The 24,832-nt window shown below is 40.6% G+C and overlaps 2 protein-coding genes across 2 annotated transcripts in view; both read left to right on the forward strand.

Annotated features, from left to right (window-relative positions):
* Positions 1-3,155: 3,155 nt before the first annotated feature.
* On the forward strand, positions 3,156-16,583 carry LOC143105798 (uncharacterized). Its single transcript, XM_076269908.1, has 4 exons — positions 3,156-3,315; positions 12,888-13,927; positions 14,067-14,150; positions 14,585-16,583. Exons 1-4 carry the CDS (start codon positions 3,264-3,266, stop codon positions 14,588-14,590), a joined length of 1,182 nt encoding a protein of 393 aa, XP_076126023.1. The 5' UTR covers positions 3,156-3,263; the 3' UTR covers positions 14,591-16,583.
* A 732-nt stretch (positions 16,584-17,315) lies between these two features.
* LOC143106771 (glutamine--fructose-6-phosphate aminotransferase [isomerizing] 1) overlaps positions 17,316-24,832 on the forward strand; it is a 38,749-nt gene continuing 31,232 nt past the window's right edge. The window contains exons 1-6 of the mRNA XM_076271245.1: positions 17,316-17,418; positions 21,265-21,372; positions 22,098-22,205; positions 22,546-22,671; positions 24,433-24,491; positions 24,613-24,747. Coding sequence (XP_076127360.1) covers positions 17,412-17,418; positions 21,265-21,372; positions 22,098-22,205; positions 22,546-22,671; positions 24,433-24,491; positions 24,613-24,747 — 543 coding nt within the window. The 5' untranslated portion in view covers positions 17,316-17,411. The remainder of the gene's footprint in view (positions 17,419-21,264; positions 21,373-22,097; positions 22,206-22,545; positions 22,672-24,432; positions 24,492-24,612; positions 24,748-24,832) is intronic.

Below are 24,832 nucleotides of genomic sequence, written 5' to 3' on the forward strand. Positions count from 1 at the left end.
ATATTCCATCGTCCTGACTGAGTCTTAAGAGAAATATGGTAGTAAAAAATATGCTATCAGAACACATTCACAGCAAACACATCAATTGTCCACTCAAAAGAAGACTTGGCCTTAACGATCGGAAACACAAGTAGCTTATCAAATGCAAAACACAAGTAGCTTTGTGGGTGGATCTCGGGCACTGTTGCTATTATATCGCCAGGATAAATTACTCTTGTGCCCGACGCAAATCTAAAATGGGTTGGCATTACTCATAGGTGTGGTTTGGGCGTCACAAACCAATCAGAGCGTCTTCTCACATTCCCTTTAAAAGCAGGTGTGCTTGTTCCATGGCGGATTGCTATAATGGCTGATTTGCCAGGAGCACGCCAGGAGTGGTTCACAGCCGATGAGACCGACGTTCTTGTCAGGGGCGTAAAAGACAGAGAAGTGGCATTGTATGGGGATGGGAGAATACCACCCAAATTAGCTTTGGTTAAATAGGCATGGGAGGAAATTGCCACAATCGTTTCCATGGCTGCCATTTTTCTTTGTACATGTAAATAAAGAAATGTCACAAAGACATTCTTTCCGATGTTTTGAGCTCACTCTCACTGAATCACAAGGTTATGAATGCATGGTGATATTTTTGCAATGTAGTCTAACATTAGATCGAGATTACTTTGCTTCACTATACCTCACTATAGACAATGCATCTCTTCTGTCAGATAAGCTCTCCTCTTCCGTGCTGCTGCTGGGGCATTTGGGTTAAATGGCATTGGCACATGCAGTTCAACATCATGTCTCCTTAAGTCCTCTAATAGTTGCTCATTTATGTCATCAGCACATCCATGATTAATGGAAATGTTGTGTAAAACACAACATGCCACAAAGAATGCTGCGACTTTTTTCGGACTTTACTGAAAGTGCTCGCAAAAGCACAATCTGAATTGTCTCTGCGAGACACTCTGGCAACGAGTAATGATGCATGTTACTTTTACCTTTTACCCTTGCATCGCGAGGAACCAATCACGTTGGTGTAGATGACGACAATGCTGCAATGAATCAGTCAGTAAACATTGGTCGTAGTGTTATCCAATTGCGTTGAAGTCCGGAATCAGTCAGTAAACATTGGTCATAGTGTTATCCAATTGCGTGCAGTGAGATTTTCAAATGCATGCTTGGTGCCGGCCCTCGAGTTGGACCATTTTCATTATTCGTGGCCAGACCCTTAATCTTTCTAGATTACCAGGCTCTGGATTTTCCAGGCAGTAAAGGGCCTCCTGACCTATCCAAACACCTGAAGTACATCTTCAGTATGCCGAATGTTCGTTCAATTACACTGTGTGTTTGCTTATGTTTTCGATTAAATAGCATTGCCAGGAGATGGCAGACATCTGTCACAGCCTAATGGGTCAGGTGTAGCTTACGCCTACATTCCTCCTCACTGAGGGAGAGATCTGTCTGGGCCGGCAGACCCTGTCCCTCTCGCATCTAATTCTCTGTCCCAAGGCGTACTCCATCTCACTCTGCAGTAGAAGAATTATAATTTTTGGGGGCACCAGAAACACTTCTCTAAGGGTCACTTTTCAATAGATTCCAATTCGACAGTATTATCCATTTTATGGGATTGGCTAGACTGCTATATTTAGTAACAAAATAAACTTGCTCTTGACTCTGTGATTCTTTCTTCTTTTTTCGTAATAGCTCTGAACTTAAGGTGGAATGGGCTTTTTTGTTAGCAGTCTGTACTACCTCTGTTTTATAGCCCCTCTGTGTAAATCGATTTTACATGATTTTGGCCTGCTTTTCATACATTTGATTTTTATCACAAATAAGTCTAAGACGTTGGAATTGTTCAAGAGGTATATTGTTTTTGAGCCAAACCGGATGGAAACTATCCGCTTTTAACATTGTATTTCTGTCTGTTTCTTTTCAAAACACTGTGGTAAGGAGCTGGCCATCCTGACCTTTAGAGATGGTTAGGTCTAAGAAGTTAATCGTAGTTTTAGAATATTCCATAGAAAGTTTTACATTCCTATCAGTATTATTCAAGAAATCATAGAACAATAACAATTCATCATGAGAACCAGTCCAAATCAGAAGTACATCGTCAATGTACTACCTCTCCCACCTTTTTATCTTGTCACTGTAGATATTACCCTGGACAAAATCCTTCTATAGACCTAGAAAAAGATAATAATTTGGGGCGAAACATGTCCCCATAGGTACGCTCCTGTTCCATATGGTCTTGCAAGCAGATTCCTTCAAATGCGCCACTGACTGTCAAAATACCGATGCATTGTCTTCACTCTGTTAAAGGGAATGACAGATGTCATTCTCATTACTTTAAATGATGTTATGCCCAAAACACACCCATGACTGATTAAGAAACCTAGGAACGCCTTGTTGCACCGCTCAACGTTTGATAACGAAAACACTCTCAAGGTGGACTGGACATCCTACTAAATTTAAATAGGTTTTGACAGTGACCATGCGCTTTAGACCACGATGATAGGGCCCAAAGTCTCACATCAACTCTCTTACCTGAAATTATTGTCTCTGCAGAGAATGTAGTTTTGCTGGGAGCATGCCTACTGTATGTTCCCACAGCCCTACACGTATATCGGCCTAACCAAAGTCCTGTTAGGCAAGTCCCTCCACTCAGTGGCCATTTGACAACGCTTTTTTGGGCACTCGTCGGGCATCCATTTCGGCAATGCAGTCTGCATTGATAATTAAGGTGCTTGATTGTATACACCTGTGGAAGGGACCTGATGAAACCCATGAATATGCATCTGCAAAATTGAATGTTAGGCCTATGGGTAGCCGAGTATGTAACACTCTGCTAGGTGTTTATAGTAGGCTACGTTAAATGAATCTTTCTTAAAAGGTAAACCTAGCCAATAAAAATTGTAAACCATGATCATATGGGCAATTCAAAGCTACAGGCCCTCCAAAACCTAATCATTGGTGAACAGAGAGGGGGGATGTGGAAGAATAGCTCTGTCGTCAATAACGAAGATAGGGCAAAACATTTCCACCGTAAGGTATTTTTTTATGACTGTTAAAAGTCTGTATTTGTTAGGCTACCTACTGTTAAGGGACACGGTGATGTGAACTCCCGCCTTGGTTATCTTGACTCTGCCGAACACGTCTTTGGTACCGCGGAAGTGTCATTCATTTACTGGAAATGTTTGCTATCAGAAAGAGTCGCAGGCAGCTGCTGAAAGTAGCAAGCTCCCCGAGGTCTCCACATTTGGTGCATTAATGAAGGAAGAAGAATGCGTCTTGGGATACTGATTTTTGTGATTTTTTACTTAGGCGTTTGTCTGGGTAAGGCAGATTTTATTGCTCATGAAATCTACACAAAATAGCTTTCGGCTATTCAGATGTTTCTGTGTTCAGCTAAGTTGGCGTTAGCTTTAGCTAACGAGGTAGGAAGCGTCAGTTTCTTCGCTTTCATGCGCTAAAATGTGGCGCAGGAGAAAGTTGTTCTTCAGAAAAGGCGCGTTATTAATCTACTATTTGTACTAATGTTCTCCAAAATAACTATTAACCAGGTAGCCAGAGTCTTAAATAAACCCATAACGTTAGCTAATGTGTAAACGTCAGAATTAACCCACAGGTGCATGTACTGACGTGTTATAGAAAGGAAGGGTATAACCAGAGAGGATCTTTGGTATAACTGTAACGTTATTCTTAATACGTCTGGTCGCACAACCCATATAAAATATTAGTGTCACAATTTGCGAATGAGCACATGATTGATAGTTTTATAAAACCCTTTTTTCCCCTCAACGTGTAACGTTAACGTCACAGGTAATGTGAGCTTAATGATTGCTGAAAGGAGAAACTGGAATAGTATCTCAGTCCACAACAAGTTGGTTTCTTATCTACAAATATTGAACCTTGAGAGCCACAGTGCAGTGCTTGAAGTGTGTGTGTTGGTGTGTGTCATGTTGCTTACAGTCACGAATTGTCCGGGACATCCCGTATTTTGGGTGATTCGGGATAATCTTTGGTCACCGCTATTTACCGATTTCCGGCTCCCATTGACTTTCCATTCAACACATGTAAACAAAACGTCAATTATGTGGTTAAACTAACGCCGCTGACTTATGCCAGCAACCATTTCACTTTGATAATAAACTGAATTTTGTTACAACATATATAGAGCTTAAATTTGGCTTAAGCAGTGAGGAGAAATTTTATGCAAAGTGTCAGCCCCTAACCACTTTACAGCACAGATTTATTAACCTGAGAGAGATATCAACCTGAATTAGCATGCTACATTACTAGACACAGCCCGACAGGTATGGCAAGCCATTTTAACATTTACCCGCTAGACTGGATATGTATTGCAGATATCTGTAATTCAGTTTTGCCTAGTCAAAACGAACATTTTAGATATCCGCAATTGAATTCTTCCTATCCATAATTGTCATTTCAGATATCCACAAAGACATTCTTCCTAGGACAAATGACGCCACATTTGCCATTCATTTCTATTAGGGTTTATCATTACGGATATACAATTCAGTTGCAGATATCCACTATGTGAATTACGGATATCTGCAATTGAATTGTAGATATCTGTAATTCCAGTTAGAGAAATCTACAATTTGATTATTCTTAATTCACCTCAATTCAAGATATCTACATGTTCCTTTTCAAATATCTTGAATTAAGTTTTGACTAGGCGAAATTACATTGTAGATATCTGTAAATGGAATTATAACTAGTCAAAATTATGCTGTAGATTTCTCAAACTGGAGTTAGGGATAGTCACAATTTGATTGTAGATATCTATTATCAAGTTATAGTATCTTGAATGAGTTTTGATTATAGAGATATCTGAAATTGGAGATATCTATAACTTTCATTCTGCCTAGTCAAAATGTAATTGTAGATATCTTGAATTAGAGTTTTGACTAGGCGAAATGACGTTAGAGATATCTGTAGCCTATTGCTATGCAAATTAGGCCTGCATCCCACTTTAGGCGGGAGCAGAGCGTGTTGTTGTTCAAATCATCAAATCACATACCTGTTAAAGGAATTATCCGGAGTAAAATGCACTTTAGATCGATTTACGGATGATTGGGGGTACATACGTTGAGTTGACATCAAAATCATGTCATTCGGATGTGTTTTGAGAAAGTTCGATTGTACCGTTTTCAGTCACACAACTCGTAGCCTGGAAGTGAGCAGGGCATTTCAATTTCGCCGCTACAAAACGCTGAATTTCCAGAGCGTGTTACAACACACCCAGCAATAAGACTCCTACAGCAAAGATGCCCAACATTTCCGGAAAGGTACTGGCTTGATGAAATTCATTCTGGACTCTCTATTCGACCACATAAAGACCTCGGGATACTTCGGTTTGGCTTTAGGGACCCTCTACTCACTACCACGTAAGTGTTATGTTGTTTGGAACTGTAGAAGAGGTATAAAAATAGCGTTTTGTAGCGGCGAAATTGAAATGCCCTGCTCACTTCCAGGCTACGAGTTGTGTGACTGAAAACGGTACAATCGAACTTTCTCAAAACACATCCGAATGACATGATTTTGATGTCAACTCAATGTATGTACCCCCAATCATCCGTAAATCGATCTAAAGTGCATTTTACTCCGGATAATTCCTTTAACTGTTAACTTTGTAATTAGCACCATGTCAGAGCAGCCAGAGGGCGAAGGAGTTTTTAATCATCTTTTTAATGCTGCAGCCTATGCAAGACAGGAGTTGGCAGCAAGAATTGATGATTCAATGTTGCTTTGATTTTTTTAGATTACAGCCAACACCATTATGAATGGAGTTTCCTGTAGATGGTGCTGGTGCATTTAGTAGCCTAGGCATACTAATTTATGTAGGCTACGAAACCAGTTGATAACGTGCCAGTTGATAATGTGAGTCTAATAAACCACACGGTGTCCCTGAGTTTTAGTTATTTTAGACAGCCATGACTGCTGCTTCTTCTTCCATTCATAGAAATAAGGAAATAAGCCCACTTCTACTTCGATTATGTTGGGGAGGGGAAATTAGCCTACGGACAGAGAATGTCTAATAAGTAGACGGGCTCTGCTCATAGGCTCTGCTACAGATCTAGCAACGTCTTGCACAATAATTTGCACTAGTCATAATGACGTTTGAGATATCTTCACCTTTCATTCTGCCTAGTCAAAACTGAATTAAAGATATCTGCAATTGTCATTTAAGATGTGTGACTAGTTGAATGTTGTTTTCAATGACGTGATGACACATATCTGTAATTCAGTTTTGCCTAGTCAAAACTAAATTACAGATATCTCCAGGCGCGCGGGAACCTATTTTTGACCAGGGGTGCTGAATAACAAAAATAATGGATGTCCGACGATTCTCTCCCCCCCGGACATGTTTCGGATTTTGACTGCTAAATAGCCTACGTCATTTTAGTGCGGTGTGCGGGTGATAGCGAGACGTTTTAGAAAAGTCCTGGGCAGCCACAAATTCCAATGTTCCGCGACAGCACTCCGAGTCCACTGCGCCACCCCACAGAACTTGACATCATTAGCCTATTTCAGTATAGCTAAGGAAAATTACTTTTCTGATCGTCAAAACCACACCAGAGGTGTTAGGTAAGGGATAATGCCCGACGAGGTGTCCATTATCAGAAATAAATGAACGACGCGGAGGCGTGAACTGTCCGATGCGAAGCGGAGGACGGTTGCTTCTGCGAAGTCCATTTATTTCTGATAATGGACGCATCGAAGGGCATTATCCCGTTATACCATGGTCACTTACGAAATAAATAAATATGAAATCAATTATTAATACTAAATGAGTTTTAGAGTTAAAATCGTTCGTTTTTTCAGCTGTTTTTGCAATGCTGTGGAATGTTGTCACAGCTGAGCGGACTAACTCAGGTGTTGTCAAGCAACGTCATAATAATTTTATAGGTGTAGTATATCACTTTTTAAATGACACCCTTTTCAACCTAGACCATGGTATAAGCTTTAAATATAGGCTAATAATCAGGCTGCAATGATCTCGCAAATAATTTCTGAATAGCCTAAAGTGTGTCGTCTCCACAGCAAGTATGTGTCCTACACTGTAAAAAATAATAAGTAATGGTTACTTGAAAAAAGGGTGGAAACTCGTTGCCTTAAATAAGTTAAGTAAACAAAACTTTTCTCTTCCAAGTTATGTTTACTTGATGTCTACAAGTAATGCTTACTTAGAAGAAGTTATCCTTACTTAAGACTTTAAAGTTCTGGTTACTTACTTCCAACTAGTAAAGTTTACTTCATGCCCTCGAGTAAAGCTTACTTAAAAACAAAGTTGTATTTACTACTGTTAAATGAGTTACCCTTACTTTGAGTTGTAAAGGGTACTTTATGTTGGATAGTAAAGTTTACTTGCAGAATGTACACAAATAGTTGGCACTATTAGATTAGATAACTTTATTGTCATTTTGCAGAGTACAAGTACAAAGACAACAAAATGCAGTTTGCGTCTAACTAGAAGTGCAAAAAAAGCAGAAAAATGCAATGTGATATACAAAGACAGGTGGTGCATAGACAGGATAAGAAATATGCGGTGTAAACAGTAGTATACAGTTGGTTTACAGAAGGTGGTTTAGAGTAATATAAATTAGGTATAAATATGTGCAGTGTATTAGCAGAATAAATATGGATATTCGGTATGAACCATATAGACATATATGTACAGTATACAGCTATGTGCAGTGTGGTAACAGTACTGTAGTGCAGAAACAGTAACATTATAACAGTAGTAAAAATATGTGTATGTGCAGGATGAATAGTATGAAGAGCAGTAGAAAATGCCATGTATACGTGTAATTACAGTATGTACATTTGTAAATAAATAGAACACTATGGGTGGGATAGAGTAGTGCAATTGTCCGCGGGGGTGGGTGTCCCCCGTCAAGGTTTCCATGGTCATGGTGGACACCTCAACAGGCACAGGCAAGGAGGCATCGGGCGGGGGCTTAGTTGGTTGGTTGTCACCGGGATGCAGAGGTAGAGTTCAGTAGGGTGACAGCCGCAGGGAAGAAGCTTCCTCTGAACCTGCTGGTTCGGGTGCAGAGAGACCTGTAACGCCTCCCAGAGGGGAGTGGGGTGAACAGTCTGTGGTTGAGGTGAGAACAGTCTTTGATGATGCAGCGCGCCTTACGCAAGCATCACTTGCCCTGGATGGCCTTGATGGAGGGGAGTGAGGAACCGGTGATGCGTTGGCCAGTTTTCACCACCCTCTGCAGCTTTTTTCGGTCGTATTCTGGTGTAACCTCCATGTTTCAATCTGTAGTGTTTGAGCAACTGACCTCTGACTTCACATCCAAACAAGCACAACTTACATGTCCAGTTCATTGCTCTGCATTTTCAGTTTTCCAACTGCAAAAAGAAAAAGAGGGCAAAATTATTATCAATATGCATCTATTGGCCATGTTTAACTAAAACAGCTGATTAAGTTTATCACATTAAATGTTCATTTAAATTATTTCTCCAGAGACCTAATTAATACTGTTAAGCTAAAAATATTATGATTTGGCAACTGAATTTTCTCTATTGCTTCAGGCCTAGTACATTTATCACAATAGAATTTAAAAATGCCAATCATACGTTGGAATTATATGACGCCATTTTGCACCTCAATAACGGCACATTCGTTTAAATTCCACACACGGCAACCTAAGTCCTCTTGCTAAATCACAACGAAAGATTTTAGATAAAAGACCATGGCTTTCTCAGTCAGTAAGGTTATGAGTCCAATTGTCCTAATTGTTTTATCAATACAGTAGGAATATCGACGTAAACCATACACAGTTTAATCTTTACACGTTTTGAATCAACTTAGATGCTAGCATGCTAGCAAGCGTTAGAACTAAACTTCATTAAGAGCTCATGAAGACAACTGCTATTGGCAAATTTATACAGCCTAGTTCTAGACCCCAGGCGCCACCACTTCCTCATAACTTCGATAACAAAAAATATCAAAGGGCTTGAATACCTAGAATATCTGTGTTCTGCTCTGCATGGTCTGAGGCAATGTTAACTCGCATAGCTGCAACTGTTAGCAGCTAGCTGCAACTGTTAGCAGCTAGCTGCTAGCGCATATATCGGCCACTTAGCAAGTTGAACTTAACATTACCCCAGCTGTTAATGAAACCGAATGTACAGTTTTGCACAAATGCTGTTAGTTCAACCTATACTGTAAACATTTGACACATTAATACATACTGTAAACTTACCGGACAGAGCAAGTCACTGGTGAAGCTGCGTTACACTCCCATCCCAAAAGTCAGCCACACCGTAACACTGCCGACCGTTGGCTGTGGAATCCAGAATGCTCCTCTGCTGACTGTGCGCGTGTGCACTGCGTGAGTCCAGTTTACTCAGGTCTGAGTTGTGAAGCTTACTCGTGTATCTCAAGTTTTAGACCCCATTGATGCAAGTTCGGCACATTACTAATGTTACTCTAGTAAGAACACTAGGTCAGCCTATAGTAAGTAAAGTATACTTGTGTTACTGCAGTAAGATGTAATGTTATTTTTTACAGTGTAATTTCTATCTTAGCGACTAGGATAGTGAAATGATTTCACTAGCTATACATTTATTCGTTTTTTTCAGCTTATCCATGCTTTTTTGAATGTGTAAATCGCATAGAATATGTAGGTCTATATCAACCGTAGGCCTAGGCTACACACTTGATCGCTATCACATAGCTGAAACCAAGCTACGGTTCTTACAGTAGCCTAACTGACTCACGTTCACGTTGATCTCTATAACTGTTCATTTTTAGTAGCCTATATTCGAACCTATCCATAACCCTTTTTTGCTATTTGACTCATCATTTCACATACAAAAATATAAATAATGTCAGACAGCGAATTAGTAATTATTTAAAAAAAATTATAATCATTTTTAAAAATCTATCTCCTGCCAGCAGGGGGTGCTGCAGCACCCTCAGCACCCCCCTTCCCGCGCCCTTGGCAGTTACAAAGTAACGTGTTACTGTAATTCCACTACTTTTAGTGGTAACGAGCATGTAACGAAGTATTTTTGTAAATCCAGTAACGCAATTACAATTACTGAAATTTCAAAGAGTTCGTTACTTGCGTTACTCTGTTGATCTTGAATGAACGACTGCAGACAAGATGCACATTTGCTGCTTTATCTCCCGACCTTAGCTGTGTTTCCAGCGATTGTGTTTCATGTTTAGATTGCAGATGCATTCTTTACAGTTAATAGGAGCCTCCTCACATTCCTCCTTATTTTGGATTTATGCTAAAACACACAAGAGTGCATTACGCTACAATTTAAATGGGCATCTTAAAAGCCTTTTCCCTTTCGTTTCCATCTCGTAAGCTCCACTACAGTAAAAGCGCATTGTTGTTTATCTCCGCTCTTTTTCGCCTATTGCGCAAAAGCCTCGTTATCAATTTCTCATTCTTACAACATAGCCACGCCACAACACCAATAGGCTACGGTAGCCTATATATAGCCTTGGCACAAGCAAGCACACGTTTAACTAGAGAGGAAAATGCAGATTTCACTTACCAGATAAATAAACCTCCAAATAGCCTACCGTACATAACAGCGACTTGAGTTATTTGCACAGTAGGCTATGTTTACATCGGAATTGACGTCCATGGTGTTATGGATTCATTTGTCTGCGACGGAACATGCAACTTCTCTCTGGAACACCTTATCAGCTGAAGAGTAACCTTCTGCATAGTGCGCGACAATCCCAAACTCTCGGATGCATTAGAACTTATTTCGGTAGGTCAGCACTTGTGCTATATAATACAACTGTGTTCAAAGCAGGATGAGGATAACCTAAGGTTATGTGTGTGTGAGCAGACAATAACTGCTTTGAAAATAGGCCATTTAACATTGTTTCACATTACTTCCCATTGAACGAATTCCATGTAGCCTACAGAAGGATTGCAATAATAATGATAATAATAAGTTATTACTATATTGCAGAAGGCAAGTAGTAGGCAAGCAGTAGGCAGTGTACTCTACATATCTATCAAACCACCTAGATGGTGAGGGTGGCGCAAAACAAGGTCAGGGAGGCCTTCATGCATTGTAGAATGTTTTGTGGTCGGAAAAAGTTTGAGAACTCATGCACAAGGCTATTGATTTGAAGGCCCGTTGAAACTACAATAAATAGGTCCAAAAATTAGGTTTATTGTGTGTGTGACTGTTCAGTACTGTTCATATTGACATTTTAAAAGCAGACTTAAAAGTAACTCAAAAGTTACTTTCTCTAGTAACAAATTACTTTTGATATACAGTAATTGGTAACATAATTGAATTACTTTTGAAAGAAGTAACTAGTAACTGTAACTAATTACTAATTTTCAGTAACTTGCCCAACACTGGCCCTTGGATATCTCTATCTGACGTTTCGACTAGTCACAATTACAGATATCTTGAATGACAATTCCAACTATCCAAAATGTAATTGTGACTAGTCAGAAAGACGTTGTTGATATCTACAATGTTAATTCCAGATAGTCAAACTTAGCGGGTAAATGTTAAAATCGCTTGCCATAGACAGGTGTATACTCTTTGGTTCAAGTACGCCCACAAGCCATGCAAGTTTGGCTGGCGGTCATGTTGTCCGCATACCGCCTCCCATGGCCGAAACTGGTATTACAGAATGACATACTGTAGGCTGTGGCTAGTAATAGCATGCTAATTCAGGTTGATATCTCTGCAGCACTATACCTTGTCATTTTTTTTAAAAATGACATCACCCTTATTTCTTCTCATTCTTTTGATGCCTGTAGCTCATTTTTTGGATGTTTTTACCTCAATTCTTACACATGGCACCTTTTAATAGAACATTTTAACACAGAAATGTAATCAACGTTTCAATAGTGGAATGGCTGTTGAAAAAATGGAACAGGTGAACAGACAGATTCTTCAAGTTTAACTTCAGCTGCAGTATCAAACTATAATGCTTCCTAGTGTGAGACATTTACACACTACTAAATGCACTGTGTTATGGATCAACCATTTTTTTCTTCTCACATCCAGTATCTAACTAAAAATACAAAAAAACATTTTCATGATACATTAACATGCTGCCATGGAACATATTTTGGGAGGGCGAGGAAAAAGTGGGAGTATCACGCAAATACAGGGGAGAAGTGCTAATATGATTGGGTACTCCACCATATGTATGAAAACAGCGCGCATCTGTTTTGCGGTGAAATACTTCCGCCTGTTAAAAGCAGGTGTAATCCAAATTCTGGTTAAATGCGTCAATTATAGAAATTTTCAGAGACAGCTGAATCAGTATTCAGAGCATTACTTTTCTTCATGGTAGGCTACTATGTCAAAAGCAACTTTACGTTTTGTTTGCCTTTCTAATATCGTATGTTCACTTTCACAACACTTCCCAATCTGCTAGACTAGGGTATTAAGTCATAGCCCTAGTCTATGTGCAGTAAATGGTTCGAGTATTTTTTTTAAGTGGAGTAGAACTACTAGGCCTACTCTGTATGTCAATGCTTGTTGACATCGTATTATCATGTATGATTGCTAAACTTTGATTCTTTTTAATGTCACAATCGGTTAACTCCATTCAAATGCGCTTGTGGTGACATCTTAGTAAATTCCACGCAATATAGCAAAGCTATTTTCTGTGCAAAATTTCTGAATTAGTGCTTTCTTTATATATCCAGCCCTGAGTGTTGGCCTTTGCTAGCTTCTTCAAACTTTGCAAACTCAGCTGGGCGATGTTGTTTCAAGTGCGGCGCGCGAGTGCATATGGCCGGCATAAAATAGGCATGTCCGGCCAGTTGCCGGTGAAAATCGGCGAATTCCGGTCACCAGCCAATCAATCGGTGCATCTCTTCCAGTAACACATATTGTCTTTTGACACCTTTTTCCAGGTGATAATGGTGGACCTGGCCCAGAGGCTGTTGTTTCAGATGAAAAGCCTACCGACACTGTGAAGAAAAATGTGACGAAAAAACCTGTACCTGAACCAGCAGGTTCTGACAAAAACGGTGCAGATAAGGCTCCACAACCCTCCACAGCAAATAGCGATACAGATAGTGGTAATGCAGCAGTAAAAGTAATCTCCTCTGCAAAGGAAGATGCAGTCACTGGAAAGGACACAGGAACGGAAGACGCAGGAAAGGCTGGCTCTACAGCAAATACAGAAGCAGCAAAGAATGGTTCCGCAGAAAATAGAGAAGCAGGGGAAGGTGTTTCAACAGGAAATGGAGAAGCAGGAAGGAATGGTTCTGCAGGAAATGGAGAAGCAGGGGATGGTGGTTCTGCAGGAAAAGCAGAACCAGGAAAGAATGGTTCCGTTGGAAATGGAGAAACAGGGGATGGTGGTTCCACAGGGAAAGGAGAAACAGGAAAGGGTGGTTCAGCAGGAAATGAAGAACCAGGAAAGAATGATGAGGCAGGAAAGAGTGGTTCCGATGGAAATGGAGAAGCAGGGGATGGTGGTTCAACAGGAAATGGAGAAACAGGAAGGAATGGTTCTGCAGGAAATGGAGAAGCAGGGGATGGTGGTTCCACAGGAAAAGGAGAAGCAGGAAAGAGTAGTTCCGAAGGAAATGGAGAAACAGGGGATGGTGCTTCCACAGGGAAAGGAGAAGCAGGAAAGGGTGGTTCAGCAGGAAATGAAGAACCAGGAAAGAATGATGAGGCAGGAAATGAAGAACCAGGAAAGAATGATGAGGCAGGAAAGAGTGGTTCCGCAGGAAAAGGAGAAGCAGGAAATGAAGAACCAGGAAAGAGTGGCTCAGCAGGAAATGGAGAAGCAGGAAAGAGTAAAGGAGAGATACTCTCTATCGACTCCAACAGCTCAGGGAAACATGTAGATGATGCAGAAAGCAGCCATTTCTTTGCTTACCTTGTCTCTACTGCAACACTGGTGGCATTACTCTACATTGGATACCACAACAAACGAAAGGTTCAAGACTTTTAAATGACATTCTGTTATCTGTTAATTTTTCCATGTCACACAACAGTGAAACTCTACCTTTATTACCAAATGCATTTTTCTACATGGTTGTCATAAATCTCTTCTATCACCTGCTGTCCTCCCACAGATCATTGCATTTGTAGTAGAGGGAAAGAGATCAAACTCCACACGGAGAACCAAAAGCGGAAAATATCAGAAGCTTGAACAACAAGTAAGTACTTACTGGTTGGGCAATACTTCACTTTGCCCATTTTTTGCAATGGCTTCAGTTAACACGGGTAAACACATTGGGTCTTGTGCAAGAGGCAATGTATGAACACAATGTATGTACGTTCTTATTTGTATTTGCATTTTTATGTTTGCTCTTTTTTTGTGCTCCAGGGAAAAACATCTAGTTTTCACAATCCATAAATTATTTTTCCAATGCTAGGAAACATATATGATATACATACAAACATGTAATTAGACTATCTTTACAAATAAGCTGATAATACCAGAGTCATTGATTAATTGATTATAATGTTTAGGTCCCATTGCTCTCTCCTAAACAAATGCGACTTCCTGCATAATTACTGACTGTACATTTTTCAAGAATGTTGTTGCAATGTTTGTATTTTCATGCAATTCAACATTTCTGTCTTTCAGATTTGAAGGGTTAGTTCTTGGTGACTGAAACGAGTCCCGCCAGCCATAGGAGTTGTTTATACGACCAATTCTGTAGGTCCAACAAAGCTGACCAGTACTTTGCCATAGTTGTGGCATCATCCATCAGAAGCTCAAGATAAAGTGGACAGAACTTCAATAATGTTGCACTAATGTTACAATTTGCTCACTGCAATGAAAGATTTATAGTATTCTTGTTCTGTAACAAATTTCCCTCAAGTGTTGTGTCCAGGTAATAATTTTTGGCATAGTAGGTGTTGTGTCCAGGTAATTTATGAAGACTAAGATGGTAAGAGTAATTTTAAAAGCCATTTAGCATTCTAAAGTTTGATCATTTTGCCTTTGAAAATAAATGTATCAGTGTGTGTAGATATTTTATAAGTTATAATAGGTATAATAAGGATGCCTTATATGACATGACATGTTCAGGAATATGAAAGAGAGGTGTATGTATTGAGTGTTTTGCACATATTCTCATGCCACTGTCAGGGGAATGCCTTTTGACCAGAGAAAGAATTAGGTTTGACTCAGGGGGCTTTTGAAGCCGGAGGGATTTGAGAGTGCGTGCGTGTGTGTGTGAGAAAAATGTTTGTCTGAGGCTGCCTCTGCCAAATGAATGTAACAAGAGTGGTTTTAATTGCATGGATTAAATGATTTTGCTGAACTGTGCCCTTCACAATGTATGGAGAGACTCCATGGAGTATTACCTGCATTGAGGTTTCTTTTCCCCCCAGACACTGTACCTGCCATGGTTTTTGACAGAAGTGCTGCGAGATATCTGAATGCAAATTTCCTCCTTACTGGGGGAAGTTCCTGTTAGATAATTTTGAGAAGACATTTGAAAACCACTAAACTAGGCATTTGCATATGTAATGAAAGCACGCCTGCACAGAAGGTTCAGGGGCACATTGTTGTACTTCTTTTTTTTTTTTTTTTTTTTTTGCTTTTGTTCTTTTTTTACGTGCATAATTTTAAGCGTCTGCTTATTTTCTGAAGCTCTTTTCAATTGCAACAGTATAGAATAGCATTTTTTTTTTTTGGATGGTGTTCTGTTCACAATCTCCTTTGTTCAGATGTATTCTCTGTGGCATCAGCTGTCTTCTAGTGTCCTTCAGTGCTACAGTTACCTTCCGAAGCAATACAAGTGCCAAGCTACTGCCTGTGGTTACTAGAATACAGCCAAAATAACATGCACCATTACATCTTCATGTACCAAACAGCATTTCATACATTAATTATTGTTGTTCCTTTAGGAAAATATTGCGATATCACGATCAGTTTCTCTCAGCTGTTTACCTGAAAGAAAGGTAGCTGTGAGTATCCTAAGAGTGTGTGTATTTATTGAATCACAAGAAATCCACAAGCATTTTAGACGCTAAGCCTATTAGTAACTGTTTACAATATAACTGGTTTTAAGTACATGTCAAGTGAAAAAGAAACATTGCTGATTGCAGGTGGTTTGATGCTAGTATTCTGCACAGTTCTGATTGGTCTTTGGATAAGTCCAGGTTTCTGCTACGTGTAAAATGTACCTCTTAGTTTCAAGGTAACCTAATGTGCATGATTTAACGTGCTGCCCATTGGAAATGTGGTCTTTATCTCCCAGGTATGATCACCGGAATTGTGCCAAACAGGACTACTGTTTTTTGTTTGTTTGTTTCAGTTTGACTTGAATAGATTCCAAGCAGTGCTAAAATTGAACATAAGAGAGAGACATCGTTGGTGTAAAACTATGAATCCCTTTATCTCTGATGTTTTTTTTTTTTTTACTTATTTTGCACACAAGAGTTTTGACATTTTTTAGCCAGCACATTGCTTTCTGTATAGCACTGGCTTCTGTCACTTAACTTTTTGAATGCTGGACCAGTTTTAAAATCCCACAGGATAATGGTTTTGTACAAGTCTTGATGCCGCAATTTTTTCTCTGAAAAAAAAAAGATAATTCACTCCATAATGAACTGAATAAAGATGTTTTCATGTATGATGTACTTGCTTTATTTGATTGAGGAGATTATTGTTAGTGAAAGTTATAACATTTTAAAAAGAGCTTGAGTTTCACCCTTCATATACTTGTTGGTTAGTCATGGGGTGTCTGAATAATATTTGAGTTTGTCAGTCCACCTAAAACTGCAACCTGTGTAGGCCTACAGTATAATGAAAAGAAAGCCACAGCGCCCTCCGGTGTACAAATGTAGGCTATCTCCATGTGTACTTATATTAGACACTGGTTGGGCATTTAGTCCATTTATATACCTCATCCAGGAAGTAAAACACCAAAGGTTTTAACCACTGTTACAGCCAATATCATGTACCGGATTCCAAAAAATAAGGGATACACAAAGCACACAATACTTTAAATCTAGTGGAATTTGTAATGTGTTATACGTGGTTTTTACAATAACAAAAAGTTCAATCATCTTCAGATTAAATTAAACTTTATTGTCATTGTGCAGAGTACAAGTACAAAGACACGGAAGTAATCATCCCCCTAATCATGTCAAAATAATTCACCCCCTTGACTTATGAGTCATAGCATAGGAAACTGTTGTCACAGGTGAATAGTGGCACGTAGGCTTGTCATAACTGTAACTGCGGACATGCATCCTGCTGCCACGTATGAACTATCTTCGTGTGCAGGTAGGGCTAAGAATGACAACCGCAGAGCCAATCGTAAAATAAGTATGAGGTGGGACTTGGCTCCCATTTCATAGAATTCGAAGGGAGGCGGGTCGCCGCCTGTGACAGTCTTTTCGAGGAGGAACTACGGTAGACTATCTGTGGCTAAGTTGCAGGAAGCAGACCTGAAGACATGTGTGGTAAGTAACGGCTTACCTTTAAACCACATTTCTTACGAATATGTCAGTGGGATGTCATTCAAGATGCTGTTTTAAACAAGTAAACACACAGTAGAGACAACGTTTGGAAAATAAGTTTTCCACGGTAAACGTTAGCTACTGGTATTGGATAGCTTGTTAGCTATCTCATCTATTTGACGGGGATCTCTGTCATATTGGCTTGTGCTGAGCTAAGTAGCATACAGCCATTGGTATATGAACCTGTACAGGATTGTCATTATGTTCAACTCATTCAAAGCACATTTCCTGGGTATAAACGTCTTCATTCTGTTTGTTTTCTGAGCTCATATATTTTGATCATAGATGGAGTAGTTAGCAAATGTGAACACTGTTAATTTAACGTTACCCTCTCCTCATAACAGTGGTCGCCTCCTGGCTAGTTAGCAATATCGTACGGACATTTCTTGCACTAACTAGCTGTCCATGTCCTGGGGTATTGGTACATAACTGTTAAGTTGTTAACCGTAGTGTAAATGTGCCTCGTTGCGCTAACGATAGGTAGGCCTATCATACTGACTTCTGCTTCATCACCATCCACCATCGCTACCGCTTGCTCCTGATCTGTTGTGAAAGGCTGCGTGCATGAATGCATCAACTGTGGCAAGTTGTCCCTATACATTTTCAAATGGTGATGACCACGAAGACATGGCGTCCCAGCGGCATGCTTATAATTTATTTGCCATCTAGTTAGAAAACAATGACGTTATGTAACGTTATATAGACATTCTGACGTATGTGGACAACTCAAAATAAAGTGCAACAGTGAACTGGCTTGTGGGAAATGCGTGCTGAACCTCACCGGCCGATGTTTTGGATTTCATGATTCTATTAATCGTCTTTGGAAATGTGATTTTATTCTGCATGGCCGACCCAGGCTGTAGATTAATTATCCTCGCTTCAGTTTCCGTTCGGCAGATACATCAGTCAGCCTTGGCAATTAGGCCACCAGTGCCAATCTTGTAAACTTTTAGTCAAAACTGATAGGCTACACTCACTTGCATTAGGAAAAGAGATTGCCTGATAACCTGCAATGCTGCCTTTCCTCATTGTCACTCAAAGATAGAAGCCAGAAAACTGATATGTTATCATGTCTGATATGTCTTCCCCTTGGCTGGCTAAGTCTATGTTTACTTAGACCAGTGATAGCCCCCCCAATTTTCAAGCCATCTTCCCCAACAAAGCTGAGGCTTGTTCACACCCACATTGCTTGGATCAGCATGTAGCAGCTCACCCCCCCCTCCCCACATCCAACTCTTCCCAGGCTCCCTGTGCCCAGCTGCTCTGAAAGAGGTCTCTGTTGCATCAGCAAGGAGCGCCACTCGTCATATTCACCTCCTCGTAGCACCTCATTGCAAGACCACAGTTCTGTATAGTATTGATAGTCATAAACAACCCACCCCCAGCCCCATCTATTATTTCTCAATAGGCCTATGGCCTCAATAAGGCTCTGAAGAAAATGCTGGGTTGGGTAGTTGTTGCTGTCACAGGAACTGAGTCTGGTCACTTCTAAACAACACATACCTCTCAGTGGGAGTTGTCCAGATGTCCCACTGGCAAGTTTCTTTCACTGATATTGTAGGCTAGTTATGAAACTGAAAATAGACCCCACCACTCACATAGGCCTACATGCATGCATGCATTTTCACAGTCAGAGGCATGCACACGTATGCTGCCTTGTCAGCATTTCCAAATAATTGCAGTGATGGGAGTAGAGTTTCCACACTTCCTCTCGTATTTGTGTTTTGAAAGTCACACCCGATCTGATTGTGACAAACTCTTTTCAGATGTAAAACTATATTTGTCTCACAGGTCTAGTCAGACTGCCCAGTCAGGAATGGTAGGGCACCCCCCCCCCCCCAAAATCACACACACACACACACACTCTCTCTCTCTTTGCATAGCATAAAGAACTTATTCAGGTCTCACGGCTCTAGGCATAAACAACTCTTGGTTTGTTGTCTGTGTGTGTGTGAGAGAGAAAGAGAGTGTGCCTGTGTGTTTTGATATGCCAGTTCCACTACCCTCTTACAGAGATGTGAGACGTGTCTCTGAGTGTGGTGTGGGGTATGGCACAGACAGACTGACTGCGTCACAATCTGAGCTTAGGCGTCTCCCTTGAAAGCTTTGAGTCTGGAACCTGATATGCTATCGTGTCGGTGGTCAGGTTTTGTTTTAGAGATGGAACAGTTTAGGGGAAAAACAGATTGACCCTTTACAGAGTCACACAGCATTCTTACGTGATGTTCTTTCTACTATACCGGTCTCTGCTTTACTCCTCTATTGGAAACTGAATGTGTATTGTTCATATTACTCATTCTCTCCTGTGTGGTCAGACACCCCTTTGACTAATTGAATTTGAGCATGAATGAATCATGATGGTAGTTGTTTCAGTAGTCAAAATGGGGACTTACAAAATGGTGAATGGGAAGCAGAATGGCCCGTTTTTACTGACATCAAGATTTCTTTTCTTCTGGTTGTTCTTTGAGTCATCTTAAAAATACTGGTCATGTCATTTCTGTCATTTAAAATACTTTGCTGAAAGGCATAACAGCTGTAAGGCACACCTGGTATTCAGCACTGCATTGCCTCAGTGGTTATTACCTTGCCCTAGCCTTGCTCTCAAACAGCCAAGTAAACTTAGAGGGCTACTTGTAATGTGTCTTATTATCTTAATTATCTTAGCAAATTTGTAATGTTTGCTTTACTGCAAAATTTATAAGGGGAAGTCATATGTTGGTTTTTATGTAAAATATCAAAATAATAAAGATTTTAATGATGATTAGGGCTGTAACGATTTACGATTCGAAACCGAAATCGCGACATTCATATCCACGATACTGTGTCGCGGTGTGAAAAGGCAGAATCGCGACACACCCTTTCTAGTGTTTCACGCAGTGCTTTGCAGCTTATGCAGCCGCAAAAGCAACCCACAACTCCCGCTTTACTTATCGGTAGCCTACATTGTCCAAAAACAAATAAATAATAATTTCATAAGCCTACCTCTCCTTGCTTTCATTGTAGACTATGTGTGCAACTTTACCAAACAGTATAGAAGTAAACCCCCTCTCCTTGCCCCGCTCTCTCTCGCGCTCCCTCCCTCTCACTCTCCCTCCATCTCCTGCTCAATGAACACGCGCGACTTAAATAAAACATTCACAATCGTGAAAGCAAGGACGCATAGACGACTAGCTAAATTACTATTAAATCCGCTTAGCATCATTAGCATGCTGCACATATTTGTTTAAAACTCTTGCATTGAAGTTGACTGGTCATCTCAATACCAACGTTTCCCAAAAGGGCCTGTCCCAAGGAGAACAAGTAGCCTATTACCTTGAAACTTAAACACACATGGGGAAACTGAAGTCCAATCAGTAGACCATGATAGGCTAAGCTATATGCTACTTTGTTTACAATATTTCCAGGCTTCAACCAGACAGCTGAATTAAAGAGGTAGAGTTGTAATAAAAAAATAGTAGGCCTAGGCTATAGGCTAATCTGCATAAAGTGTGCTGTCATAAATATCAGTCATTCAGAAAAATATTTTTATATCAGGATATAAAATAATAGATATATTATATTGTAATCCTCTGGTGTTCTAAGGGAGGCTATTAAAATGTTATTTAATAAAATGTCTAGCCCCCCCCCCCCAAAAAAAAAAAAAAAAAAGAAAGAAAAATCGAGATTCGTATCGAACCGTGGGTCAAAAATCGTGATTCAAACCGAATCGTGAGGTTGGTGTATCGTTACAGCCCTAATGATGATATTAGTGATTTACTCATTAGTCGTGTGTGTGTGTGTGTGTTTCAGGAATCTTTGCCTACCTGAACTACCACGTGCCCCGCACAAGGCGGGAGATCCTGGAGATCCTCCTGAAGGGGCTGCAGCGACTGGAGTACCGCGGCTACGACTCTGCAGGTGCGTGAACGGAGCGCGGAGCCTCTCTTTCATCATGACCTCATGACCCCACCAGACTGGGCCTTGCTCTGGCCTGCGGTGATGCAGCCATCAAGTCCTACCCCAGCTACCAATGAGCACAGTGTAGTTGGACAGATACCTCATTGATCTCAAAGAATATTTAGAAATTAAGGCAGAAGTAGCTTATACAGACAAAAAAAAAACATATACAAATAACGAAAATACAATTGTATAATGCTATAGTGTAGTAATAGTCTAGTGCATTGTTGGTGTGGTGTACTGAAATTGAGCTGCAGTGCGACTTTAACTTAACAATTATAAGACTTCTTACATGAGTTGAATCATGTTCAATAGACTGAACATGATTGTCATCAGGTCCAAGCACATGACCTGACTGAGCTCAATTGATGGATTGTACTGATCTAACGGTTGTCAAGCCTGCTTCCTGCATGTCACTTACCAACTCTCTGCATTCCTGAAGTCAAAGCTCGTCAGTGGCACTTTGATGTAGCTGGACACAGCTGCTTTGAGACAGGTGTGTTTGGTTGGAGCAGAGATGGGGTGTTCATTCTTGAAGAGGGGCAATGCTGGAACTGGATTGAGCACTTTTGGCCAAAACACCGTGATGGCCAAGTGTCCCTGGATCACTCCTCCAGCCCTGCTAGACTGAGGCACTGTAGAGGTGCCGTTTGGCTGAATCGTCTGCTGCTTCTCCTCTTTTGCAGGCGTGGGCATCGATGGAGGGAACAGCAAGGACTGGGAAACAAACGCCAGGTCTATTCAGCTGATCAAACAGAGGGGCAAAGTCAAGGCACTGGATGAAGAGATTCACAGTAAGAGCAAATATGTGAAGTAAATTGGTCTCTTCCACTTCTTCCCCACTGATTGAGTTGACAGATGAGAGAAATGTGGCTTATAGTTTGAAGATTTATGAACGAGGAACCATTTTGATCACATCTTAAGCAAGTTGTCAGTTTTTCTCTGAGCTTAAGGTGGTTTGCATAGACGCTATAGGCACACTCCCAGTGACACATATTGCTTCATCCTAAGTAAACAAGGAACTCTTTGACGTCCTCTTCCGTGTGAGTCCTCATTGTTCCACTAATGGCCTCTGTTAGTCTTTGCATCTCACACACACAAACTAACCTGAACCACATTATTTGTCATCTGCAGAACAGCAGGACATTGACCTGGACGTGGAGTTTGACGTTCACCTTGGCATTGCCCACACTCGCTGGGCCACCCATGGAGAACCCAGCCCTGTCAACAGCCACCCACACAGATCAGACAAGAAGAACGGTCAGTCTGTCCATCTGTCTCTCAGTCTGTCAGAGGGTTATAAAGGATTTTTTTCCCCTGATGCTTTTTTATTTATTTATTTTTTACCATGAAACGGGCATAGATTCTGACATGACCTCAGTTTTACATACTCTAATGCTGACATATTGGAACAGGAATCATCAAGTCTTTTGTCAACATTTGGTGATGCTAGTCCATGTTGTACTTAACAGACTCTCCAAAATCGCTTTCCTTTTATAGATAGATAGATAGATACTTTATTGATCCCCAAGGGGAAATTCAAGATGCTCGGTACACTTGCTACACTGCCCTATATCTGACTTGGAGATGGTTGCCTATCACTCCATGGTTGTGTTTTCTGTCCTTACTGAAGGGAATCCATGTGAATAAGACCATGCTAACCAGCTAGTTAATAATTATGGGTCTGGGGTTGCACTTGTAACCGCTTACTGTTTTATTACTTGGAACTGGCTTCATCATGCAAACACCCACAATACAGAAACACCCGAGGGATTAAAGGAACCATATGTAAGAAATGTATTTCAATTAATCATAAAATGGCCCTGATATGTCACTAGACATTAAGAAATCATGTTCATTTCGAATACTTTTATCACTGACAACAGTAGTCCGGCCAGGATATTGTAATTTTAAAATGTTGCAGTCCTCAACTGATGTTGATGTTGTCATGTTGTGTTTTGGCCTGATGCGCCACCCTCCACCTATCTACTAATCACAAAGTCAGTAGTGTTTCGGCATCCGGGTTGCCAGCTCTGCCAGTCAGGGGGGAGAGGGAGGGGATACACCGCTCTACAGTAACTTAAAAGTGATTGCAGTACCAGTTTTGGCCACAATCTTACATACTGTTCCTGAAAAAAAGGTTGCTTGAAGCAAAAGCTTCACACTACAGTACTTGGACAATGTTAAAAGGATTAGAACTTGTTACAAAAGCAGGTGAAACCAGTTTTCGACATACACTTGTATGTCCTGCTTTGTGGCATACTGAAAGGTTTTTTATTGTATTTAAAAACATTCTATGTTATAGCTATGGACACATACTATGGCTCGTTTGAAAGATGAGAATTTAAGCTCTCAGTGAGTACAAACCGTTTATTTCTACATGCCTCTATTCCTGAGAAATCCCAAGCTAAACAGTGGCTAGTTTTCATAAAAATCCCTGTTTTTTTCTAGAAATGGAGATGTAGCTTATTTTAAGAAATATGCGCTGTTTGAGCCTGTCACTCTTCTGGGTCAAAGGACTTGTGTAAGATAAATATAGTTTTTCTGTTGACAAAACCACCTTTCTACTGCTGTCGGGCTCCATAAGTCTTCCTCCTCTTGGTCGGTAACGTCTGTGTCACTATCACCGACATATTCGGCACTCTTGCAAGGACGTGCCCTCTTGCAAGCATGACTCGGCCTATCACCCACTCCGCTCGGCCCGGTCCGGCACGGCCCGTGGAGGAGATGGAACTCAGTTCCAGTTTCCATCAGTTTCCTACCCGAAACTAGAAAGTTGCTAGGTTGGTAATTGTCTACAGAGGGCCGCTCAGACAATAGCTGAAATGCCGTTCGTCATGTTTTGAGGTTAGGTGCCATCAAAATGATTCTGGAAACGTTATGTTAAGGTAAACTGTAAAGGGTGCTTTTAAGGTTTGTGTGGAATTTTGCTGTTTGCTATTTTGTAGATGTTTGTTTGTTATTTTTGTAGATGTTTGTTTGTTGTCACTCCCTATGACTATGATCCTCTTCACCTAACAGAATTCATTGTCATTCACAACGGAATCATCACCAACTACAAGGACCTGAAAAAGTTTTTGGTAAGGACTGGTAGCTATAGATGCCCAGATGTAGGAATGGATGCCATGCAACATTAAAAGAACACAGTTTTGAAGTCAGTAAGTGTGTTCAATGTCTCTGTGTTTGTTTTTATTTTTTCAGGAGAGCAAAGGGTATGAATTTGAGTCGGAAACGGACACCGAGACCATCGCCAAGCTGGTGAAGTACATGTACGACAACCGTGAGAGCGATGACATCAGCTTCACCACGCTGGTGGAGCAGGTCACCCAGCAGCTGGTGAGAGTCTGCCGGGGGGGTCGCCATGTGAAAGGTCGTCAGTCACAAGAGTCAGAGATTCTCTGAGAACTCTCACTTGTACTGA

Source organism: Alosa pseudoharengus, unplaced genomic scaffold, assembly GCF_046254945.1.
Source record: "Alosa pseudoharengus isolate Yale_2024_CS ecotype anadromous, Long Island Sound unplaced genomic scaffold, YU_APseudo_1.1 YU_APseudo_1.1_scf_6, whole genome shotgun sequence".
Lineage (NCBI taxonomy): Eukaryota > Metazoa > Chordata > Actinopteri > Clupeiformes > Clupeidae > Alosa > Alosa pseudoharengus.